Source organism: Heliconius melpomene, chromosome 14, assembly GCF_056956725.1.
Source record: "Heliconius melpomene rosina isolate 202511_hmr_F chromosome 14, ASM5695672v1, whole genome shotgun sequence".
NCBI classification, from domain to species: Eukaryota; Metazoa; Arthropoda; class Insecta; order Lepidoptera; family Nymphalidae; genus Heliconius; species Heliconius melpomene.
In genome coordinates, this window is record NC_140402.1 from 7,723,527 (window position 1) to 7,748,437 (window position 24,911).

Sequence of the window (24,911 nt, forward strand, 5' to 3'; positions counted from 1 at the left end):
TCTGCCTAGGGTAGGTTATGTGGAGGATACAGCGTCAAAATGAAACATAAATAAATAAAACAAACCTGTCGATGCCTCATAGCCCTCGCTGCGGCCACAGCCAGCCGCAACGCGGCGGGCGCGCGGCCGTGCGCTCTCAACGCCTCTATGCGAGCTCCCACTACTGGCAAGTGTTCTGCGAAAAAAGAATAACATAAAATACAATAATATAGTATTTTAAAACTCTAAAAAAAAGAGAACTGAGATAACTTGATATAAATTAATTTTAAACTTGATATTATTTTTTAGCCTCACGCTATATCCCGCATATATCAGGATAGGTTAGCCAGTGCCAGTAGCCAGCCCCACTTTACACCATAAGGCATAGCCTATGCTAGTGAATGTGTGAACAGATGATGAGTTTATAATACGCTACTCACCATGCCACAAAGGTTGACCAATCTCATTGAACTTGGGGTAAGGCTGCAAGGTAGTGGTCGCGCTGGACGCGCCCGGCTTGTCCAGTTTCTCAGGGTCGCAGAACTCGTCAGAACTCAGTATGTTCTTGAGGTGCTCGTTCTCCCAAGAAATATCTACTGCGTCTAACGCTCTGTAATACAAAATATTATTTTAAAGTTTATATATTATATTACGAATTTCGTATAATATAAAAGAAAAGCCCAAGCTTCAAGCTGTTTCCAGTAGTAGATAGTAGTAGACAGTAAATAGTAGGGTAGGTAGAAAGAACCTTGTGTATGCCACTATGGTCCGCATTTTGTCAGTCGGAAAATCACATAGAATAACTACTTATAATATACATAAATACAACAAATACGTATATTTATTTTATTACTATTAAATATTTAAAGACATGTCTAAAAGACACTAAAATTTTAATTGTTTAATTTTAAAAGTGTGAATTATCATACTCACTTGTGGAATACAGTCCTAGGCGTTAATGGTGCCGACCTATGGTTGAGTAATCGTAGTCTTTTACTTGCTCTCCTATATTCGCGTTCATAGCTGAAATTTCAACAAAAAAAATAAAAAATCAGAAAGGTACTAAAATTTGAATGTGACGGGACTCGAATCCGCGCTTCTTCGAAATGGTCCCAGCGTCCTTCGCAAATTAACAAATTAAGTTGTTATCGAGCTTCCTTTAAAATTCTTATACTGTAGTTACAAATAAATGATGACATTCATGATTCATGAACAAAATTACAATATTACTATTACTAGATTAAGAAAAAACTATTTACAAAAAACTAACTTTTGCAAATAACTTTGTAATCATTGTCATTGAGTATGAAATTAAAATATAATAAAAATGCAAATATCTCACTTATTAGGCCTAGATTCTTCATCAGAACTTTCCGAGTGTGAATGCATCTCTCGCCTTTGTCTTTCTCTATGTCTGGAAATAAGTTAAATTGCAATAATATAAATTTAAAACAGTATAAAGAATATTATCTAAAGTAATAAATATATATCATTGAAATTCAATCCACCGTTCAAGACAACTCAAGAGTATAATGGGATTATTATAAGTATTATAACAATTTTCAACTTAAATGTCACTGTAAACGCGACGGTTGTGGGTTCGAGTCCCGCGTGGGGAAATTAATTATTTTAATTTTTATTTTGTTGTAACAAAGCAAAGCGCGATTATTATTCCGGCACTCAACATACAATGTCCTCGAGGTTTTGGCGAAAAATGGGGAACGAAGTCTTTTAACACTAAGTTTCTTCTGCCTACGCTGCTACGGGATGCATCGTTATATCGTTATTATATATTCACCTGTCTCTTTCCTCCCTCTCCCGCAATCTTTCTCTGTCCCTCTCTTCTCTGTCACGGTGTCGCTCTCTGTCCCGGTCTCTGTGGTCTCTGTCACGATCCCTTTCGTTTCTTTCCCTTTCTCTTGCGTACTTTAATAGAGGGTTTTTTTAGTTAGTATAATTTTTATAAAAGCTTTTTGCACCTTGCTCTGGTAACAAGATAAGATGTATGTACCAAAAAAAACAGATAATTGAACACTTTTTGGAAAAAAATATTAGTTGAACTGACTTTGCCTACTAACAGATATATACAAAAGAGAAACTAATAATACAACAAATTAAAGCTATATATCATCAATGTATATTACTCACCAAAGGAAACGATCTATAATCAGGGTCTTCTGTAGGACAAACTTCGACCGCCGACCACTTGTCCAACAAATGCCTCCACTGCATCCTATGGTGCTTGTTACTCCCTGGGTCCAGAACTATACTGACCCATAAAGCTCCTAGCTGTTCCCATAACTGCCTACATTTCTCCGTCATCGGAGTGTTTTGGTTCCTCCAGAGTAATAATCGAGGGTCGGATAGGAATTGTTCAGTCATTAGCATTAACATTCTTGGACCATTTGAGTCTTGTGCTCTTAACATTTCTCGTACCTAAAATGGAATATATTTTATTTGTTGTTTATTAGGATTATTTATATTTATAATACAGCAAATATATAAACAACCAAAACTTGGTGTCTCAGTTAGTTACACAATTCGTTTTGTCTGTCGTTAAATATATTAAAAATAATAGTAAAATTTAAGCTGTCGTTTAGGTGGTCACGTTATTTATATTTCAGTACAAAAATATTATTTTATTATTAACACTCACCTTAGAAAATAATGAATTTAGTTGTTTATTTGCATTATAATAAGTTCCCTGTAATAAGTACGCTCGCACTTGCTCACAGACCTGAAATCAAAATAAGATCTTTGTTTTACGTAACGTTTTTATAAGGAATGTAAATAATAAGGAGGATTTTGATTAATTAATTAGTAGTTAATAAATTCTCAAATCTTGATAAAATAGCTAATTGTATAATAGGACATTGGCACAAAAGTCTGAATGTTAACGCGATAGTTTTCGTCTGGGATTGTCGTATTCAAATGACGACGACGACCACGACCACGACCTTTAGGGAATGAAATATTTTTAAAAGAAAATATGACAGAAATTGTGGAACGGTGTTATACAGAAAAAAACATGACAGCTTCACGCAAAAAATAATAATAATACAAGCCACAGACAAAACCTCACCTGCTGCTCATCCAAGTGCCAAGCATGGTGCGCATCTGGCGGAGGTCCAGCAGTTGGGTCCGGAGCTCCACAGATCCTGTTGATCGCGGACCTGGCCTGCAGAACCTCGTCAGCTAAGCGTTGGGCGGTAGGCAGAACTTCCGTGTGGTGTTCCGCTATGAGATATTGCACGAACTTCTGTAGCTGCTGCCTGTCCATTTGGAGGAGGGTTTCTGGAAATTATATAAGGTTATGGTTTATTTGTTGCCAGTCTTGGAGTAGGGATACAAGCTGGCGACTGTAAACGCGAGAGATGGTTGCAAAGGCAAAGCACAGCGTTGTACTCCGCTACGCAATGCCTCGAGAATTCGACGGCAGGGTACTTCCCTGCTATATGCATTGCTTTATGCGGGACCCAGCGTTAAAAGCTGTTTTTTTATGTAGCAGGTTCAAATAATATAATTTTTAATCTAATAGCTTTTTTCAGAAAGAGTGGGATTGCATTTATAACAGATCGTTATAGTTAAACGTTAAAAAAACGTTTCTGACTGGAATTCTATTTCTCGTACCTACTAAAGAAATTCATTCCTAAAATCCTAAAAAAAACTATTTTTCTAAACAGATATTACAATATAAGATTCTATACAAGTAGGATAAATATACCCTACTCCATACCATAAATAAGGTACGTGCGTGTTAAATTTCATTATGATTGATCGAGGCGTTGAGGCTCCAAGAGGTAAAGCACCAAACTATGGTGAAATATTAAATGTCTCGAGTACATTTTGTTATGGATATCGATTTTGAATAATTTATGTTATAATAAAATGAGGGTTAGTTAATGTTTTAAATATTTTATTTATTTATTTTTTATTTTGGCATCCATTATACTAGGAAGGAAATATGCTAACTCTCGAAATTTTACTAGACAAACGCTTCTAACAGATATAGCGCACATTTGGTTCCGTTTTCTAACACGTAACGTGTACAAAATATCTAAAATATGAAGAACGGAATATTCTATCACTAAATTTTCTTTTCAATCGATTCTCACTCGGAGGACATAGCGTTTGACTTCGTCTTCTCTGACTACACCACTAGCGATACAGCGTTAAGCTAAGTTAAGTTACTTTAAATATCTCTGCCTACCCTCCAAAATACACAAAAAACACACATACTCACACACAAAAACAATGAACATCTACCAACCTGATATAGGTACCCGCAATCGCACCGAATCCGCATTCCGTATGCGATACAGCGCCAGCGCCACCACGTGCTGGCACCAGAATATGTCGCGCGCCTCGCAGCTGCATGTCACGCCTGTTATCTTACATCTGGAATGGGGAATTGATAAGAAAAATTAGTGTTTGGGGAACCTTGGGAATCTAAATTTAATCAGCTACACACTATATCCCCCACACAGCAGGGTAGGCAGAGGGAATCTAGTGTTAAGCAAAAGACGATGATAAAATTGCATTTAAATTGGTAGAGTTGTTTCTGAGATTAGTATGCACAGACAAACAGACAAAATATAAAATTGGGTTCCATTCTATTACACTGATAAAATACCACAATAATACTTTCTTTACTATATCTTCCATGTACAGACATATTTAAAATTGATTTTAGCGTTATTTCTTTACATTGGTAAATCGAATATATTATTTATGTACAGTACTTGTTCCAAATATCTATTGAACGAAATTCTTTACCAGCATAGACCTTTCAACAATGATCCTTTGCGTTTTCGACAATCCCCTGTAATTTATTTTTTATAAGTCTCTTTATTTTTTTATAAGTTACTCTATAGCCCTACGAATGCTGCGCCTGCGCAATTTGTTTAAAGTGACACTTCGTACAAAGGGCTCAGGTAGAAACTTTTGCTGCAGTCTTTTCATATTTTATTCCGTTCTAACAATTGTAACTAGGTTTTAAATTTCTTCGCATTCATTTGTTGGTCGACTTCGTGAAAGTGTTCTGGGGTCGATCATTTGAAAAACTTAAGGGTTAAGTTCAATGCAATTGAAGTATCGGCGTTCATAGACATCTATTTATGTAAAGTAATTTTTTTCAAAGATATATTTTATTCATTTTTTAGTAAGTAGAAAAACTTCATGATGTATACCACATACATAGGTAACTAGTGTTAAGACACTCTGTTCTCTTTTTCCGTTCAATTTTCGAGACATTGCGGGTAGTGTGGCAGAACTGGACAATCTCATTTGTGACTAGAGGAGAGGGAATCGAACCCACAACTGTCGCCCTTACAGTCACACGCTATGTCGCCGCGCCACGATGGCCTCAAAACAAAATAACAAATAAAAATTCTTGAATTTTTATTGTCATTTTAGAAAGTCTAATTCACTACTTTATCATTCAACATGAAGTTCGTGGTTACCTTTTATGGAAGTTAGATATTTTTTGTTCTTTTAAACCTCGTTTCTGATTTGCCGCTTTTTATTAAGATTTAAATTACAGCATTATCGCCATTTTTGTATCAATGACGTCACGACTATCGAGGACAATCAAACTGGCAAAATTTATTACAGATTCTTAATTCTTTTTATTTTTATAAAGATATTTTTTAAAAAAATATTTTATAATCTTTATAAATATTTTAAACTTTATTATTCATAATATTTACCTGTCAAATGAGACTGTAACCCTGTATAACCTTTCAGGTTCGGAGCACGGTGGCACCGCGGCCGGAGCACGCACCACTCCACTTAGGTGAAAACCTGAAAGAAGAAATATTAAAATTATTATAAAAATATAGCAATAGTTGTAAATTTAAATTGTGGTATATGTATAAATAACCTAGATATATAAATGCTTAAAAATTATAAACGAAATAAAATCATCTTTTGTTTTTTCGTCAGTGTATGCTTTTGGCCGAAAGGTCCCTTTACCAGACTTCAGAAGACCAAGTTGAAAGAGCTCTGACGTTGGTCAAATAAGTCCACCAGTGAGGAAATTTATGTAAATAGGTAAAATGTGGAGAGTGGACTGAACTATTTACAACTTAACAATCCGCAAACGAAGAACAAAATTATAACGTTATAGAAAACAGCGTTTACAATTATTTAAAAAATCTATATTAACGAATTATTTACAAGATAAACGAAATCTTGTATCCACGCTCTTATTCTAGGTCATCATATTTAAGTAACAATACAATCTATTGTAAATTTTTAAAGGTCGTTTTCACTATATTAATAAAAAATCAGATTACGAAGCAATATAAAAAATGTAGACTGTATAACGCGATTGGGATTGCGTAAAATTCATGGGACTCTGTCTATTAATATCTATTATCATATACTAGAACGAACAGAGTACATTTAGTTTTCTTTACTTTGATTTAGGTATCTTCTAACATTAAGGAAGATAGAAGCTAATATCTTTAGAGAAGAAAATATTCCTAATTTTTCGGTTATTTCAATAGTATGGATGCAGCCATCCATTTTATCTAGTTAACAGATCTCGAACTAGATTACTAATTCTATATATATCAGTTTACTAATTCTTTATTTACAGCGCTTCAACATTTAATTAGGCACGATAACATTTTTAATGTTAAAAAAGAAACGAAAAATACTATTCAGTAAAAAAAACAAATTACATATAGATATATAGGTGACTAATATTTCCCATATTAGTATTTACCCCAAATCAAACACGTTTACCTTGCCCCACCCAACTGTGCCATAAGACCTTTTTGTTTAATTATTTTTTATCACTTAATTTTATACGTCTTGACTGCAGTACCAGTTATTTAATTATACTGATCGATATCGATAAATCGATTACGATACTGATTGTAAAAAGTGACTTATATGTTGCTTAAGAATTTCCACACAATAGTCTACTTATATTTGATAGTTAGAACAATAAAAAATATTGTAAATCGATATTAAATATTGATTAATATCGATATCGTTTTCTTGGGAATTTTAATATCAATAGATAAAAAAAATATAAACGAGCCAAAGAAAATATGTTATCTGTGTTTTCAAATCTTTTCGTGACTTTTTCGTTTAAAGCCGAGATTATAAATAACATATCTATCTGGCACGTCTTGAGTTTGTGAATCAAAGGAAAATGACTTATTATATACATTATTTTAATTTTTTTTATTTTTATTTTATTTAATAGGAAGCCAACGTTGTATACAATAATAATACAAACACTAAAAACAAAAACAATCTTACGCGAGTACTACATTAATTGTATACCCCACTTACAGGCTAACTTGACATGCATGAAATAAAAAAGAAAAACAACAGAAAACAAACACAATACAAATCATTCTACACTAACATTACTTACACTTCAAAATATATATATATATAAAATATAATAATTTATATAAAGTATAATAAAAATAAAAAACTTATAAGTACTATATAAGAAACAGAACACAAAAATTTAACAATGATTTTACCTATTAAAAAACATAACTAATAATTTCAAGTTAATTGATAATTATTTTTTAAGAGAAAACATATTTTTTTTTGTTTGTAGTTTGAAAGATGATATAGATTGTTTAAATATATCTAAAGCTGCTTTTTTGAATATGCTGTTATATAATATTAGACTTCTATTTAATGGAGCTGCTTTGCCTATGTTACTCCTACAGAAACGCACTTTAAAAGTGTGCTTATTTTTATTGTGGCTTCTAGAATTGTGCCTTGGTACTGCTAAACCTATTCTGTGTAACAAATTTGGACTATCTATACCCCCATTTATAATCTTATGTAAGAAGCAAAGATCAAGTAAATCTCTACGATTAGATAAAGAAAGGGCATTATAAAATCTTAAGTGATCGGAATAGCTTTTAGTTTGTTTCAGCAAGTTATCTTTGTAAGCCAATTGACGTAAAAATCTCTTCTGTACTCTTTCTAATCTGTTTTCATGTGACTTGTAATGAGGATTCCATGCAATAGAACAATATTCAAGCTTACTACGTATTATAGAGTTAAATAATGTTATTTTGGTACTAGATCTTTTAAATTCTTTTGAGGCTCGCAAAATGAAACCTAGCAATTTTAGTGCCTTTTTTATTATGTCGTCTAAATGTGGAATAAAACTTAACTTATTGTCTAATATGATCCCAAGATCGCTAATTTGGTTGACTCTTCCTAAAATATTTCCATTTATAGAATAGTTAAAGTTAATATTTTTAACTTTACGGCTAAATGTTAAAATGTGACATTTGAGATGATTCATTTTTAAGTTATTATTATCACACCACAATGAAAGTCTATCCAAATCTTGTTGTAATTTAATCGAGTCGGCTATGTTAATAATTTTGCTGTATATTTTAAGATCGTCAGCATATAATTGAAATCTACTATGCCTAAAACAGTCGTGTATATCGTTTATAAAAAACCCAAACAATGTGGGGCCAAGAATGGAACCTTGAGGGACACCAGAGGTCGCAATAAACGTTTGCGACAGATATCCCCCTAAGACTACATTCATTTTACGATTCAACAAGTAAGACCTAAGCCATTTAATTAGATTGCCATTGATACCATACACACTAAGTTTATTTAATAAAATACTATGATCGACGACGTCGAATGCTTTGGCGAAGTCTGTATAAACGCAATCTACCTGTTCAGAATTATCCAACGCCATAGCTAAATCATCAACAACTATTGCCAAATTCGACAGAGTGGATCGTTTTGTGATAAAACCATGTTGATTTTCTATAATTTCTGATTTCATATGCCACGTGAGCACTGGGCAAATGAATGACTCGAATATTATAGAAAAAACTGACAATATGGAAATTGGTCTATAATTTGAAATATCTTTTCTATCACCGGCCTTAAAGACGGGGACAACTTTTGCAACTTTCCATGAACACGGGAATTCACCTACACATAAAGATTTATTAAATAATAAGAATAGAGGCTTAGCTAGATGGACAGCACACTGTTTAACAAAAAAGGGAGGTATATTGTCCGGTCCAGTGCCCTTATTTGTATCAATACATTTTAATTTATCGACAATATCCTTCTCTTGGATGTTTATTTTTGACAACTCTGAAGTGCAATTTAACAATGTAGCTTTATATGGATGAAGTGTTGTCAAATTTTGTGAAGTATACACACTTGAGAAGTGCGTTGCAAATTGATTGCAAATATCAGATCCATTGGTTGACGAAACGCCGTTCAAAGTCATTAAAGCAGGGAAGTTGCATTTGTTAGAACGCTTCATCTTAATATAAGAGTAGAAGAATTTTGGATTAATTTTAATATTATTTTCAACGTTAGTAATGTAATTTTTATATTCTAAGTTAATAAGAATTTCACACCTCTCTCTCAATATTTTGAATTCAATTTCGTCCAACGGATTACCGTATTTTTTAAACTGTATCCTATATTTATTTTTCTTCGCAAGCCGTCTTTTTAATTTATTTGAGTACCATGCTGGATAAGGTGAATTTTGCTTAACTACTTTTTTCTTAATGCATTTATCTATAATTTTTCGTATTTGTATGTAAAAGATATCAGTCATTTCATTAATATTGTCACATTTACTAAATAAAGATTCCCAATCTATATCTCGAAGAAATTTGTTTATTTGTCCATAGTCCGCATTTCTAAAATCGTGCTTTATTATAGAATTTGTAGCTAATAATGAATCATCGTAGTCTGTTCTAAGGTTGATATCTAAAGGCGGATGAAAAATATCCACAGAGCATACAGAGAAATTACTTTTCTTTACCTTTATATTATTGATTGTACCAAACACAAGATCTAATGTTTTACCATATACATTACTGACGCAATTAAATTGAAATAGATTTGTTAATGCCATGAAATCACTGATGATGGATACTGCCTTACTGCTATTGCTTGGAGTTAATATACAAGTGTGATCAGCAGAACTCCATTTCAATGACGAGATATTAAAATCGCCAACAACAACAGCATGTGATTGTTCGTTAACTATTATTTGTTCAACATTCTGTGTAAATTGTTCAAGAGTGGAAATATTGAGTGGAGAGGGAATATATACAGCACATATATAAATAGATTTTGAATTTAAAATTATATTGACCCAGATATCTTCGCAGTTGGTGTCCCACGAGCTGATCCTATAACATTTAAACTTTTTTAACACTGCTATTAAAACTCCTCCTCCATCCAATTTACACGATTGACCGGATTCACGGTCCCTACGAAACACATAGTATCTATCATCTATTAACTCATTATTCAGTACACCACAATTAAGCCAAGTTTCTGTAAAAATTATTATATCGTAATTTGAATTAAGGACAGAAAGATATATTTCATTTGTTTTTGTTCTCATACCTCTAACGTTTTGATAAAATATATTAAAGTGATAACTCATCTTTTTTTTTTTACAATCAAGAAGCAATACTTGAAACAATCCTTATGCTAAAGTAACTAAGTGGTCCTTAGATTTCACTAATAATTTGTCACTAGAAATCGATTTTCGTAAAAATATATTGCCGTTACGCGACCAAACAAAACGATAATTTTTTTCTTTGGCAAAAATACGAGCTGCAGCGTAGATATCCTTAGCTGTAGACGACAAGTGCTCTGTAATAAAAACTGGTTTCTTTTCTCCAGATAACCCAAGATGCGCTGTACTTAACTTATCCTCTTTATTAGCTTTGTTAAAATTAATTACTCCTGCCAAAAATTTGTCTCTTAGTAACGATGAACTAAATTTAACCACAACCGATCTTGGACGCAAGGACGCCTTATTAAATTTAGCCACCCGGGTACATTTAACTACACTTCCCTCAGTGATAGGAATACTTATAACCCTTCCAATTTGTTCCACTGTTTTAAGTAAGTTTTCATCTTTATGTTCGGGTACGCAATGCACTTCAATATTATTTGCTCTGGCTTCCTTATCAATAATACTAATTGCATTTGCGTGACTATTTTACTATGTCTCTTAATTCGCTATTATCTTTCTTCAATAATAAAATTTCTTTTTTTGCTTCTTCCAACTCCTGTTTCACCGTGTCGAAAATATTTGACAAATACTCTATGGATGAATGTATATCTTGCAATCCACACAATTCTTCCCGAATTTTTATGAGTTCTGTACTTACAGTTTGGGTAATAACTTTCTGCACTTCGTTTCTAATTGCCGATAGCCACTTATCATCAGAGGCGACTGTCTCTTCGGTAGTTTTGTGAGCACTTCCAATTCCACTTTCCACTAAAGTAGGTGGAGACTTATTCTTACACGCCGCACAAAGCCACAGTCCTCGTACGATATTGGATTTAGTCCCCGATCGAACAACACATTCAAAGTGGTATTTGGTTTGACACTTTGCACAATTTATTCTTTTTTGCGTAACCAGTACATTCAATTTACAAATGTTACACGTGCTTGACATTATAAATAATTTTATGAAAATACTTTTTTTAAAAAATATATTTTTTTTTAAATATTTTGTGCTTTGGTCTTGAACTCTGCTCACACGTTGGCTTCTACTTAAATCTGCACCTCTATATACTGGGCTATCGAAGCGGCTAGCGTTTAGTGCAAATATGGTATTTATATTCTAAGGCAATACTTTTTTCTATCGACTGTTCATTTTATAAATAAAAAATGCGGGTATTTGCCCGTCGACCTCTTGCACTAGAAAACTTTAGACTAGATTTTAAACACTTAATCAACTACAACTTTTTAAAATGAAAATTGCAACCACGTAAGTTGCTTATAAATATAATTTAAATCACTATTTCACTTGTTTTTAGTCACTTTAAATTACGAAATTTAATTTTTAAAAGCGGAACGAACAAAGAACGACTATACTTGCTTGTCTGTCATGTCATTATCTTTATCTATAGTCAAAGACCCTCTATGACTATAGATAAAGATAAATTCGGATAACTGTAAAGGCAGCAGATAGTACCGTCTTTTTTAAAAACACTACGTTTTACGTAAATAACTTGGGGTAAAAACCAAGAGAGAACAATACAAATTTTCTCTCCAGTGTTGACGCGAATAGGATGTGGTTGACTGTAAAAGCAACTCATTACAGTTGCTTTTACAGTCAACCACATCCCAATATCATCATTATGACATCATAATCAATTTTATTCATATTTTTTTAGGCAGCATAGGCAGAAGGTACCTAATGTAAACAAACTCCGTTTCCCATTTTCTGCCTAATTTCGGAAGCATTGCGAGTTGAATGGCGTAACTCAACGCCGTGAAATGTAAATATTAAATATCTCATATCGAACACACCCTTGTCGCGTTTAGAGTCACACTTGTGCCGATTCGCCACGACTGGCCTCATATCTACTTATATCTTTTATGGTTTAAATATTAAAATTAATTAGAAATGCGAAAAAAGCCGCGTGTCAAAGCTAGACCAAGCGCATTGTTTAACATAACAAAAGCGAATATCCAATTATAAAATACATATTTAGTAAATAAGTCGTAAAAATGCAGCAGTTTACAAAATATTCGTCTACAATTCAAGAGTTAACGACGTATACTAAAAATTATGAGCCAATCATGCTTGTATCCTGTTGGCTGTTATTGACTTCTAAAGTTGGGCGCAAATGTTTGGGGACAGAGAAATTATTTAGAGCCATTATATTTTATATGGCAGTTGGCACATGTCACGACTTATTTCTAATAAAATTTTACTATATTACTGTATATAAATGTATAGAATATGTACTATATAAAATTTTACTACGTTTTAGATATATAATTTATATTAAACGAATAACGAAAATGTTGTGATATCATTTTCAGTTTGTTTATTTTTTTTATTAGTAAGCACATAATTATGTATTTTAATTTAGAATAGTCTTACCTAATATACACAATAAAATAAACCATTATTAAAATAGGAATTGTAAAAATAAATATAACAATTTGATGCTATGGACGCCATCTTGGATTTTTATAAGCAGCATTGTATTTTTTTAACAGATACAGATGAATGAATATTTTTATATTATTATGTTAAATATTTTTTCTATTATTTATGTACATCATATTTGCATTTTAGCTATATATAATATTTTTTAGCACCACGCTATAAATAGCAGGGTGGGCAGAGGGAACCTAGTGTCAAGACACTCCGTTCCCCACTTTCCGCCTAACTATGGAGGCATTGCGTGTTGAGTAGAAGTTGAGGTTTTTCTATTGAAAACTAAATAAAACGGTGACGTAATATATTTACGCAAGATTATAATATTATTATCATATTATGTGTCACATTTCTTATGAATTTAGATGTTCAAAGTTTGTTAAGCAGTAATTGACATTGCCGAGTGCAGCTGTCTTACTGGTATTTTTTTTTAATTTATAATCCAGCATTAAAAAAATGCAATACTTTTTTATATTGTTTCTGACATTGACAATAACAACTCAATCAACTTTTTATTTTATTAATTTTATCGCTATATTATGATTGAATTACTTTAATTTGTGTTAGATAAAAATAATTTTTGCAATATTTTTTCTTTTTAATGGTTGTTTTAACCTTTAACTATGGACGTGATTTTTTTATAACATACATATGGACGTCGGGTCTGTCAGACCAGTGTATTTATTGGTCATATTCCGGCTGTTTTTTAAAGGAAGACGACAATTTTATGTTTTAGTTTACATGAATAGCCTCAAATCAAGCAAAATCAATATAAATAAAATCGCTTTTTATTAAAGTTTACGCATCACAACGATTTAAGTAACTTAAAGTCACAATTTCAGTCTTTGGCCACATGGGATGACTCTTAAGGTTAAATAATACTATACCTACTTTTATTTTATAGACAATATAAACGTTCATCAGTCTACTGATAAACAGACGCTAATAGACACGCAGAAACAGATGTACAGACAGAAATATCTGCTCTAAATGGTGTAAGCGAAACTATGTTTCTTTATATAGTAACAAATTTCCAAACCAACTAAAAATATACTGTATACTAAATCAATTCAACAATTTTCTAAAAACCACATAATTTAACATTCTCAAATTTTCATCGAAGGTAAAATTAAAGTCTTTGAAAATGAGCACATTTTTTAGTCAAAGTTGGAATTAACAGTTTTTTTCAAGCTATCGAAATTCGTACGTCCACCATTTTGAACCGATTAGTGGTTTTAAACTACCATTGTTCGCATTAATAACAGGCGTTCAAAGAATTGTACTACGTTTGATTTAGCCTCTGTGTTTGTGCAACTTTTGTTACGGCTGAGTTAAGTTTAATATGGTTTAAAATGAATGTAGTTACGGAATACGGGTTCTGAAGAGGATATTATTGGATGGGAACCAAAAATTTTTCGTATTTTTCCTTGAAACTTTTAAATTTTATAACAGACAAATAAGTACTTTGTAGTAGAGGTTATATAAATGAATAAAGAGAGTTTAGTATATAGGTATAAGTTTAGGCTGCACGTTGTTGTGCCTGAGCCAGCAGTTACAATTTACTAGTTAAATAAAAATAAAAAAATGACATTTATTTTTAATTTTTGAACAATTTTTATATAAAAATTCCATAGCATCATTACACAAAATATAATTGTATAACACAATATTTTTAAACAAAAAATATGTCTTCACCACCGGCCCTTAAAAAAACTTAGGTTTTTACATAGAAAATCTGCTTACGAGGTAATTTCATCACGTACTTACATTATAAAACCAAAAAGTATATACTATTCAAAACCTTTTTCGATGGTAAAAAAGGAAAGAACGTTAGTCCAGCTGCCTTTGCGATTTTATTGCGATTCGTTATCGGTTGGGCACGTTCAACACAGCTGAAAATACAAAATCGAGGTAAACTAAATTCAACCATATCTCCTAGACTTAAGGTGGAAATTAATTTGTATGAAATAACATCGGTTCACTCAGATCGGATCGCTTCTTGATAATACTCTGATTAGTGTTACTTTAACCAGCTGTTAAAATACAAAATAATGTTGAGAATGCATGGCATGTGTTTAATATCGTTCGTAATTGTTAGATTTTTTTTAAATATTTGTTTTATATAGTAGTTTTCAATAAAAGGTGAATGGGTGTGATAAAATTAGTGATTCATTAATCCTTTATTCTATTATTGATCGACTACAGTACAAAACCTACGTATCGTGCGACGTCAGTGCAGGGTTTTCTAAATGCAAAAATATATTTTTTTACATTAGTAAAACTGCCTCAAAAGCAATGTGAATTTAAGAAGGTACTGATATTGTACTGTTTTATCGAGTCAAAGGGCTTATAAGCTAATTTATCATAACACCACTAGATAAAGAAATATTTCAAATGAGTAGTCATTTTCATAATTTCTTTCAACAATTGTAGTTAAGGGATGCTGCATTGCCGACCATGTGTTAAATTTTTCGTGCACAGCAAGTAAGGCAGAGAGCACGTAGTGTCAGTACACTAAATACTCTCCTTCTTGCTTGAAGTTCAGACATCAAAAGTATTATTATATGTACAATATTACTTAAAATGCCTAAACCAGCGACCATTAGTAGCGTTTTCTAATAAATATCACTTCAATATTACATTTATTATGCATAATTGTAATACAAATAAATCAATTCGTTTAAATTGCATAATATTTTAATATATAACGTGACATTCTCGATAATTATACGCTTTGATTGAACGACCAACGTCAACGACAGTACCGATAATAATCGACATGACGTTTGTATATTCATATAGATATAACGTGAAATGAAACGTTTGTGGGTTTTCTATCTTATTTGTTATAGTTCTCCTTGGAGAAGATACAAATTATATCTAAAATGTTTTTTAGCTTAATTATTATATTTTAAATAAATTCTATGAATACATTTTACAAATATTTTCAAATTGCGCTATAATGGCGTCAAGTTGTTATTATTCGCCAATATAACAAAGTTAACTGAGCAACGGGAAATATTTGCGTCACACCTTGACCCCGCTACTGAACTGTAGCTACGTAATAATTCTACTTAGTGCTAAAATATGCTTATTTATTTAATATTATTTTGTACCAAATTAGAATTTTTGTTATTTTGAAGCTAAGGGCAGGCAGAAAAAACTAGTATTAAAACATTTAATTCAATCTATTTTTCAAGATTTTGCACGTAGAATGGCGCAGCTCTACGACAGTGCGTCTTCTTCTAGAACGAAAAAATGCAACGACATCGCATTGGTAGAGAACAGAATACTCTGCCCCTGAGAAATTACAAGCACAACGTGGCTCCTCGAGAGGATCTCGACGGCGGCGTCCTCTGCGGAACTCTCCTTACCAGGGCTTGCGACTTGTGGGTTATAATATTTGTCACCCACCGTAGGACTGAAAATTATTTAAGTCAGTACTTTCCTTATATGTGCAAACGAAATACATAATAGAAAATTATAATTTTTCTTTATTTTTTATTGGTAAAAAGAAAAACTGTTTTCCCAGTTCCTACGTTCCTATTCTATATAAGCTTGAAAAGATCTTAAACTCCAGTGCAAATTTAAACTTATAAAACTGTTTAACAGTAAAAAATGTATGATATTAAATTGTGCGCTCTAGTTTTCGCCAAACAAAAACTAACCAAAGTGCCCCCATTCTTTAAATGAGATGAAAATCGCGAATGCTTTCATATGATGACAAGTGTTCTAGATTTAAGCTCTAATTTGATACAGGGCTTCTACGTAATGTGATATATTATAGTTTTTAGTCTTATTAGTCTTCCCTTTTAGTTGGGACTATGAGAAGGAAAAGGGGAAGTATTTTTTTATAATAAAAATTTTGGGTTGAAAATTAAAAAGTTCGATATTTATTTTTTAATAAATTATATTTTCTCATTTTGCAAGGCAAATCTGCACTAAGCAAGCAATTGGAAACATGTGTGCCACATTTGCATTTGCAGAATTCGGCGGAAAGTGGCCGTGGAGTGTTTTAACACTATGTTCCCTCTGCTCACCCTGCTGTGTGCGGGATACAGCGTGAAGCTGATTTGATTTCATTTGTGTCACATTGTCATTAAGACATAATTAAAACAAATTGAAAATATCTCTTTTTTTACTGATTTTTTTATAATGAAATCATTATTATTTTAATTGTTGAAAAAAAAAATGGTATTCTTTTAATTGAGCTAAAAAAATATAATTATGACATGACTGAAATAATTACTTGCTTTATATATTAAAGAAAAAAATATTATTTAATTTTTATAAATTTATATGTGTATGATGAAAAATGTTGATTTCATTTGAAATAAGGAGTCCGAATCCAAATTAGCCTATTTAGAGGAATGATGGAGAAATTCCCAAGATTTTGAGGGAAACCTCAAACATAATGTAGCACATTACAAATAGTTACTATATATTAAATTGGAGCATAAATCTAGAACACTTATCACTAAGACAAATTAAATAATAATATAAGAAATATGCATTTAAATAAATATAAGAATATAAATATTTAGTGCGCACGTGGTGCAGGTGTGCAACTGTAAATGCGACAGGTTGTGGATTCGATTCCTAGCCGAGGAAAAGAAATATTTAATATTTCCTTGCTCTGGGAGTTTCGAGAGAAGTATCTTAATGAGGACGTAGTGTTTTAACACTAGGATCCCAGGTTCCCTTTGTCTATCCTAACAGGGTACGGGATACAGCGTAAAGTTAAAAATAAAATTACAAATTTGTTTTAACTTTAGGGAAATATATAGTAACAGATCAAACAACAAAGCTATACAAGTATATTTTTCATTTCGCAATTGGAGAGGCGGTCCATTAATTTATAATAGCCAAAGTTGATAAAAATTTCAAACGTATCGAGTAATTCCACCAGCTCCACCCTCGACCCCCAAAGCCATTTAAATTTTTAAACTTCCCCGTTTTCGATCGATTTATTGTAATAATTTAAGAGTCACATGGCTTATGTCCGCGAGAAACAAACATACGTTTTATAAAATTTTAATATATCACCTAATAGGATTGTACCTCCGTCAGTTGCGAATTAGGGTGTAAATAATGAAAGATAACCGTCATGGCGCTGCCCATGGCGTCAGTCTACCATTCCTTATTGCTTTTTTAAATCTAGATACGCCATACATTGTTCTCTTGCTTTTTTATTATGTCTTTTAATTTAATTAAACACTTTTTTAACTTTTCGATAATTATCAGCTTTAATTATATTTTTTTATTTATCTGCTTAAGCTAGGCTTTCTCTTGCTTGAAGGGGTCTGGTTTTCATTTAGATAAGGACAGTACGTTTCAAAATGAAAAGTATACTATAAAAAAGGCGTACTACATTTACTTCCAATATGTCAGTAAGTTAATAAGTTACAGCCGGTCTCAGATATGTCAATTAGCGTAACACTGATGTTAATCAGTAGTTTGTATTTATTCTGGTTAAGCGCTAATTGACTTCTCTGAGCACGGCCTTTACTCGTCTAATAATTAAATGATCGTCTTTTGAATAAGTTTTTTTTCATCTTCACGCTGTATCCCGCACACAGCAGGGTAGGTAGAGGGAACCTTGTGTTAAAATATTCCGTTTCCCACTTTCCGCCGAATTCTGAAGACATTGCGTGTTGAGTGGCGGAACTAAATTACACTACACCTCGACACCAGAGCGGAGAAATGAAGATATTAAATATTTTATTTCCTCGAATGGGAATCGAACCCACAAACTAGTTCAACGTAGTATAATTTGCAAAAAGTAAACCCAGTAACGATAGAAACTAGCTCTTTGGTAAAACCTTATCTCTGCTGCTCTAGAACCGGAATATCCACTAAAACCCAGCGGTGCCATACCATCATAGGCCATAGCTGCAAAGAGATACTAGATATAGTGTATACTAGATATAGTGTATACTAGATATAGTGTATAACGTCCTATTGCTTATAGACAAGCATATAATTATGTATTTGTTTGTCTGATTATTATATAACATTCCATCAAAAACATAAATGTGAAATAAGAGCCAAGTTCAGTTCACCGACCGGAGATATGGGGGCCGAGTTTTGTGTTCACTTGAGATGTAATTCAAGCTCAAAATTTGATAAAATTTGAATTAATCTTGTTGGGAAAATACCACTTATATTGGCACTAAAATATATGATATTATTTTTAATTTTAGTTTTTGGTTTTAAAACGCACTATTCGACAAATCGCTTCAATCTATATCGACTTTAGCGTTCGTCATTAGAAAGTTGTTAGAGATACACTAATCATTATTTAAATAAACCAGCTTTCACGTTATTTGGCTTAAGAAATACCATATTTCACACTTAATAGGCAGGTTTGGGTGAAATCGATTTAACGATACACGACTCGAAGTGCGTTGGATGATAACATCTAGTTTTTGCCCGCGGCTTTATTTGCGTAGGCTGTGATTTAAGTTTGTAAATAGTATATTTATAGAAGAGAGTTGGTACTCTTGACCACTGGGACACTTGAGTCATGATTTGATTAAAAAAATTTTAGTTATTGTAACTTTCTGGAGTAATAAACGTATCTGACTATGTCAATTCTGACATTGATTTGAAATGCCGTTTTAATTTTTTCTTATGAATCTCAAGATCAATCTCAGACTTGAGAGCAATTTTTAAATACGATCCTAAGTATCACTTAAATTAATACTTTTATTTTCTTTTTAGCTTCACGCATATAGCATATAGCAGGGTAAGCAGAGAGCCTAATGTCAAGATACTCTGTTTTGTACTCTCCGGTGCATAATAGAAAAAAAAAAACAAATTGATATTTCCCAATTTAGTAAAATAAATTCTAGCTAATTGAGCAGTGTCAATATTATCAACTGTTGTTATATTTAATCAAACACAATTATATAAATATTTAAATAACTAAGAATGCTGTGTATTTTTGAAACTAACAAGTAATAACGCGGACAACGACTTGACATAAAATATAATAAAATATTAAATTTAAATTTTTGATATGATCTCATTTCAGCGTTTCATACAAAATTAAAATAAATATCTATCATAAAGTAACTTTGATGATTATTCGAGATACTCGTTCATTGTAGAGTTATTTAATTATCTTATATTATACATTTTTATTTGGATGTTAAATTCTGAGCAACATAAACGTTGGAAACCGGTAATTTTTGGGTAAACGTAATAAATTTGCATGCAATAACAGTATGCGTGGGTTCGCGCTATTCACTTTTATTTATGACTCTACTTGTTTCATATTCAGCCGCGTTATTTATTCTGTGCTTGAATTTTAATTTTTATGCCATTTTATTTATTATCTATGGTCATGCTGTTCATTATAAATTTTAGCCTTGTTGAAGTTTAGTTATGGTGTTTTATTTGTTTTGTGTGTCGGCAAAAAGTGAACCTTGGTTTTAAATAGTTGAATAGAACTGTTTTTTATTAAACTATATTGATTTTTGCAATAAAAACCTTGAAGCCTACCGCAATCTACCATTGATTTGTAACTAAAATTAGTTGTTACACGGATACGTTCCCGTAATTCTAATACGAAATACAAAATGAAAACATAAACAATATCGTAATATTAGCTAATTTGAAATCAGATGGCCCACTTTCCAGTTCGCAGTGTGAGTCGATTCAACCGGTTTGTTTACATTCATCACTGTGTGCCGCGCGCTAGTGTGAGTCACGTCGCGACGTCACTTTGTTTACGTTTACAGCGACAGCTGTGTGCGTGTAAACGTCACGGGGGCGCGTGTGTGGGTGTGTGCGCGTGACGTCACCGCGTCGTCACAGGTGCGCTGGTGTGCGTGCCGTCTACGCGTCACTGTGTGCACGTCAAGTCAATGTTACATTTTTGTGACCTTAACCGTCCGTAGACATTTAGCAAGACGCAACTTGTCCTTTACGTAATTGTCGTTAGTTTCATTAATATCTATGAACAGTGTTGTTCACTAGTGACAATATTAATGATGACTAGTGATGTGCCTTTATTCTTGTCAAGCAGCTAAATATACATTGAATGTTATCTGTCATAATCTATTGATAAATTCTGATAAATTCTTAAGACAATCTCAACATGTACAAACGAATATTTGTTAGTGAATGTAATAAAGTATTTATTATTATATTCTTTTCTTATTTATATATTAATATTAATAACAATTACTCGATATATGTACTTATTTCATAAACTTTACTATTGAGTAATTGTTAATGATATTAAAATATCAATAAGAAAAGAATAAAGGAATAATTATTTATGCCCATTCGATTTAAACATTAGATTAGCTTATTAGAAATTAAATTAAAAATAAAACGCCGGTTAATATTAAGACTTCCTTCCAGTTTCTACTATGACATCATATTATATTGAAATAACTTTAATTATAAGTTTATTTATTTATGCAAACATATTTCCAGCCTATAAGGAATATGTACTGTTCTTATTATCATAGACTAATAAAAATTATACACCATGAACACAGCTAATATTTATCTAGCCATAAAGAGAAACTATTGACCAACATTATCAATATATAATCAACCTGGTTTCCTTATAATATTATACTTCCATAGATAAATTGCGAAGAAAACATTATTTTTATTTTTTTATAGAATTTAAATATTAAATTCAGCCATATTAGAATTCTGTTCTATTCTTTTCTTTATTTATAGCGTCCCGAACGTGTCAGTTGAACACTAAACACTTCGCCAATGTCACGTTGTATGGAGAACGACGAAAGAGTTTGTACGGTTAAAAAGATATAATATTATCTACCCAAGAAGAAATAGTTATCGAAGAATGAAATTAACTATTGAATATTTCCTCGCTCGAAACGCCATGTCTCAAAAATTCAGCAGTATGTCTTAACACTAGGTTCCCTTTTATATCTTTTATGTCTTCCTTCATATACGCGGGATAGAGCGTGAAGCTAAACAAATTTTAAAAAAGACATCCAGTTAATATATAATCAGTTGGGGGTTAACTGGTTTAAAATTCACATTAACCTACATACTCACTAATAAGGTAAGTTAAATAAAAGTATTAATGCATATTTAAAAATGAAAATAAATTTTAATAATTAATTATTGTCATATGCTCTCTCGGCAATACGTTGTAGGTACAGTTACCCGTAAAAGGTAATTCGATATTAAATATAATAATTGTAACAAACATTTTTAATTAATTTGTGAATTATTTATTATTGATGTTTTTCTTTTTTTTGTTTTAACGTTCTTCTATTATATATTTAGAAAATATTTAATTTAAATGTGTATTATATTAATAATCGATATACCGATTGTTAATATTATTTTATTAATGTTTAATAACCTATACCCAAAAATTAACCCTGCAATCTCCATCTGATCTAAAAAAGCAATTATTATTTATTAATAACATTGAATACTTCAAGATAGTTTACAAGTAAGCAAAAAATGGAAAATCTAACAGTGTTTGAACCCTGCACCTGCCATTGTACAGGTGACGGAAATTTATTAACATCACACGTGGGCGGCACTTTGTTCACGGCATACGGATGTCAACTTGAGAGGGGACGTAAGACATATTGCTTATTTAAATTATTCAATTATACGTTTAAATTTTACCATCTTATTTACTTAGTTTGTTAATAAATGTCTAAGAATTAATAATCAGTATATATTTTTTATCTGTGTCTCGTTTTTTTAATGAAACTAAAATAATAATAAAGGATAAAAATGTAATTAATGCACGACCTTTCCATTTCAGAAACACGCTCTTACAATTAATGGTATTAACATTCAATTTGCATCTTGTTGAGTGAATAATATTATTTTGCATGCAACAATGTGGGAATAATAGCGAGTAAGGAAGAAATAAATTTGTCTCTGGTTATTCCGACATCTAAAAATATGGTGTGTCCAACATATGGGATAAAAAGGGTAAAAAGAATAATGTGTTATGTTGAAGTTACTATGTTATATTTTTTTATAATCCTGGGGGAGTTTAAAATATGTAGATATCATAAAATGCAAAAGTTGTTAAAGCATCTTCAACGTAAAGAATATAGAGCAAATATTATATTGATTCAATTTAGTTAAACAATATAATTAAATAAGGAAAAATATCTTCAGAAACCGTCGACTCAAGTACGCTAAGGAGCTACATTTAACATTATCAAAGTAAACTTTCCACCCGCATGACAGCTGTCACTTTTTTAATCAGGTATGCATACAAAATGGCGGTTGAGCCGATCGAAAGTCATTACATTAACATGCTAAATAATATCCGGACGACAATTTATTACTTTACACTGTTTCATGCAAAAAGCAGGGTGTGTTTATATGTATGCGGGCCAGATGCGACAGATAATATATTTCATTTGGAAACGTCCGTTGACGATTATGTCATTGACTTCGCAATTATTGTCACAATAAAAAAATAAAAAAATGTCATTGCGCTTTCATTTAGACGGGAAGTGGTTACTTAAAATAAGTTTTCATATTTTACCTTTGTTTAACGACTTTTAGCTGGCTTCACTCATTTTGTACTTATTTCTAGTACACTTGGATAAACAAACATTGCACGCTTGTACTTCAAATGGAGCCTAAATTATGTATTTACTTTTATATTAATATAATGTGGTTGTAATGACTATGATGCATTAATCTTGGAAAATATACGTGCATATATTTATTTTACAGCTGTATTAAGAAATGTCTCATTTTACCAGTTTCAAATCAAACCAAATCCACTTCATGCTGTATCTCACATAGCAGGACAGGCAGAGGGAACTTAAATTTCTTCCGCCAAATTTTTCAAGGCATTGCATGTTGGGTGGCCGGTTTCTTTTTCAAATAAATATTTTTAAACTAGCGTAGCTGTTCTTACAGCAATGTCTAATAAAATACTTGTAAACCATTCTATTTTAAGACAAGTCGGTTGAATGGGTAAATAGAATAGAGGTGTATGAACATTATCGACGGGTTCATTGTATTATACAAATAGTAAAGCGAAGTATACATTAATGCTATAAATATATGAATTAGTTATTTTATATCTATTTACTACAGTAATCGAGATATTTCATTATATTTGTATTCGTGTTTTCTTTCTTTAACATCATTCATAAGTACTAAAATAATTATATAATTATTATTTATTGATATATTTGTTTCTATGTCTATTTTATTTTAAGTTGCATGTTTCTAAAGTAATTTCTGTTTTATTATAGAAACATTTAATGTATTTATTTATTACCGATGCAATATATTATCAATAATTGAATTGCTACTATAAAATTAAGCTATATATTGCAAATAGAATATAATTACTTGTATGTAATAACTTCAGTGTGTATATAGATAATTTAATTCCATTTTATTATAAACTCCAGAAAATATATTTTATCCTATTTTTTATTACATATTAATAATGACACATAGGTAATTACCTTTTTTTAAATATTAATAATTTAAAAAAGTTAAAAGTTTAATAATAAAAAAAACTTAATGTTGCGGCGTTGAATTCTGCCACTCAACACACAATGCCTTAAAAATTCAGCGGAAAGGAAGGCGGAGAACGGAAGTATCTTGATGAGAACGGAGTGCCTTAACACTAGGTTCCCAGGTTCCCTCCACCTAGCTATGTACATGGGGTACAGCATAAAGCTTAAAACAATGAATAAGCCCGTCAAGCACACAGCTTGAATATTGAGTAGGCAGCAAAAATCAATGGATGAATACGTGGGCGTTTTTGTGTATTGTATGAATCGTTCACATAAGGTTTAATAATAGACTTAGAGTAATTTTACTACATTGTTTTGTCGGGAACTACTATATAGTAGTATATTCAAACGGTAAACAGACAATGAGGTCATCAGAAATGTTTTTAAAATGCCTACGCTGCGAGAATATTAGTATTTTTTATACTAGCTTTACGTGCGGATTCGTCCTCGTGGT

At 31.6% G+C, this 24,911-nt stretch overlaps 1 protein-coding gene across 1 annotated transcript in view; it reads right to left on the reverse strand.

Moving 5' to 3' along the window:
* LOC146532255 (zinc finger SWIM domain-containing protein 4-like) overlaps positions 1 to 24,911 on the reverse strand; it is a 70,337-nt gene that overhangs the window by 8,124 nt on the left and 37,302 nt on the right. The window contains exons 2-11 of the mRNA XM_085197117.1: positions 5,688 to 5,781; positions 4,250 to 4,377; positions 3,062 to 3,273; positions 2,636 to 2,716; positions 2,128 to 2,415; positions 1,778 to 1,905; positions 1,322 to 1,393; positions 913 to 1,002; positions 420 to 589; positions 66 to 175 (exon numbers count right to left, since the gene is read on the reverse strand). Coding sequence (XP_085053243.1) covers positions 66 to 175; positions 420 to 589; positions 913 to 1,002; positions 1,322 to 1,393; positions 1,778 to 1,905; positions 2,128 to 2,415; positions 2,636 to 2,716; positions 3,062 to 3,273; positions 4,250 to 4,377; positions 5,688 to 5,781 — 1,373 coding nt within the window. The remainder of the gene's footprint in view (positions 1 to 65; positions 176 to 419; positions 590 to 912; positions 1,003 to 1,321; positions 1,394 to 1,777; positions 1,906 to 2,127; positions 2,416 to 2,635; positions 2,717 to 3,061; positions 3,274 to 4,249; positions 4,378 to 5,687; positions 5,782 to 24,911) is intronic.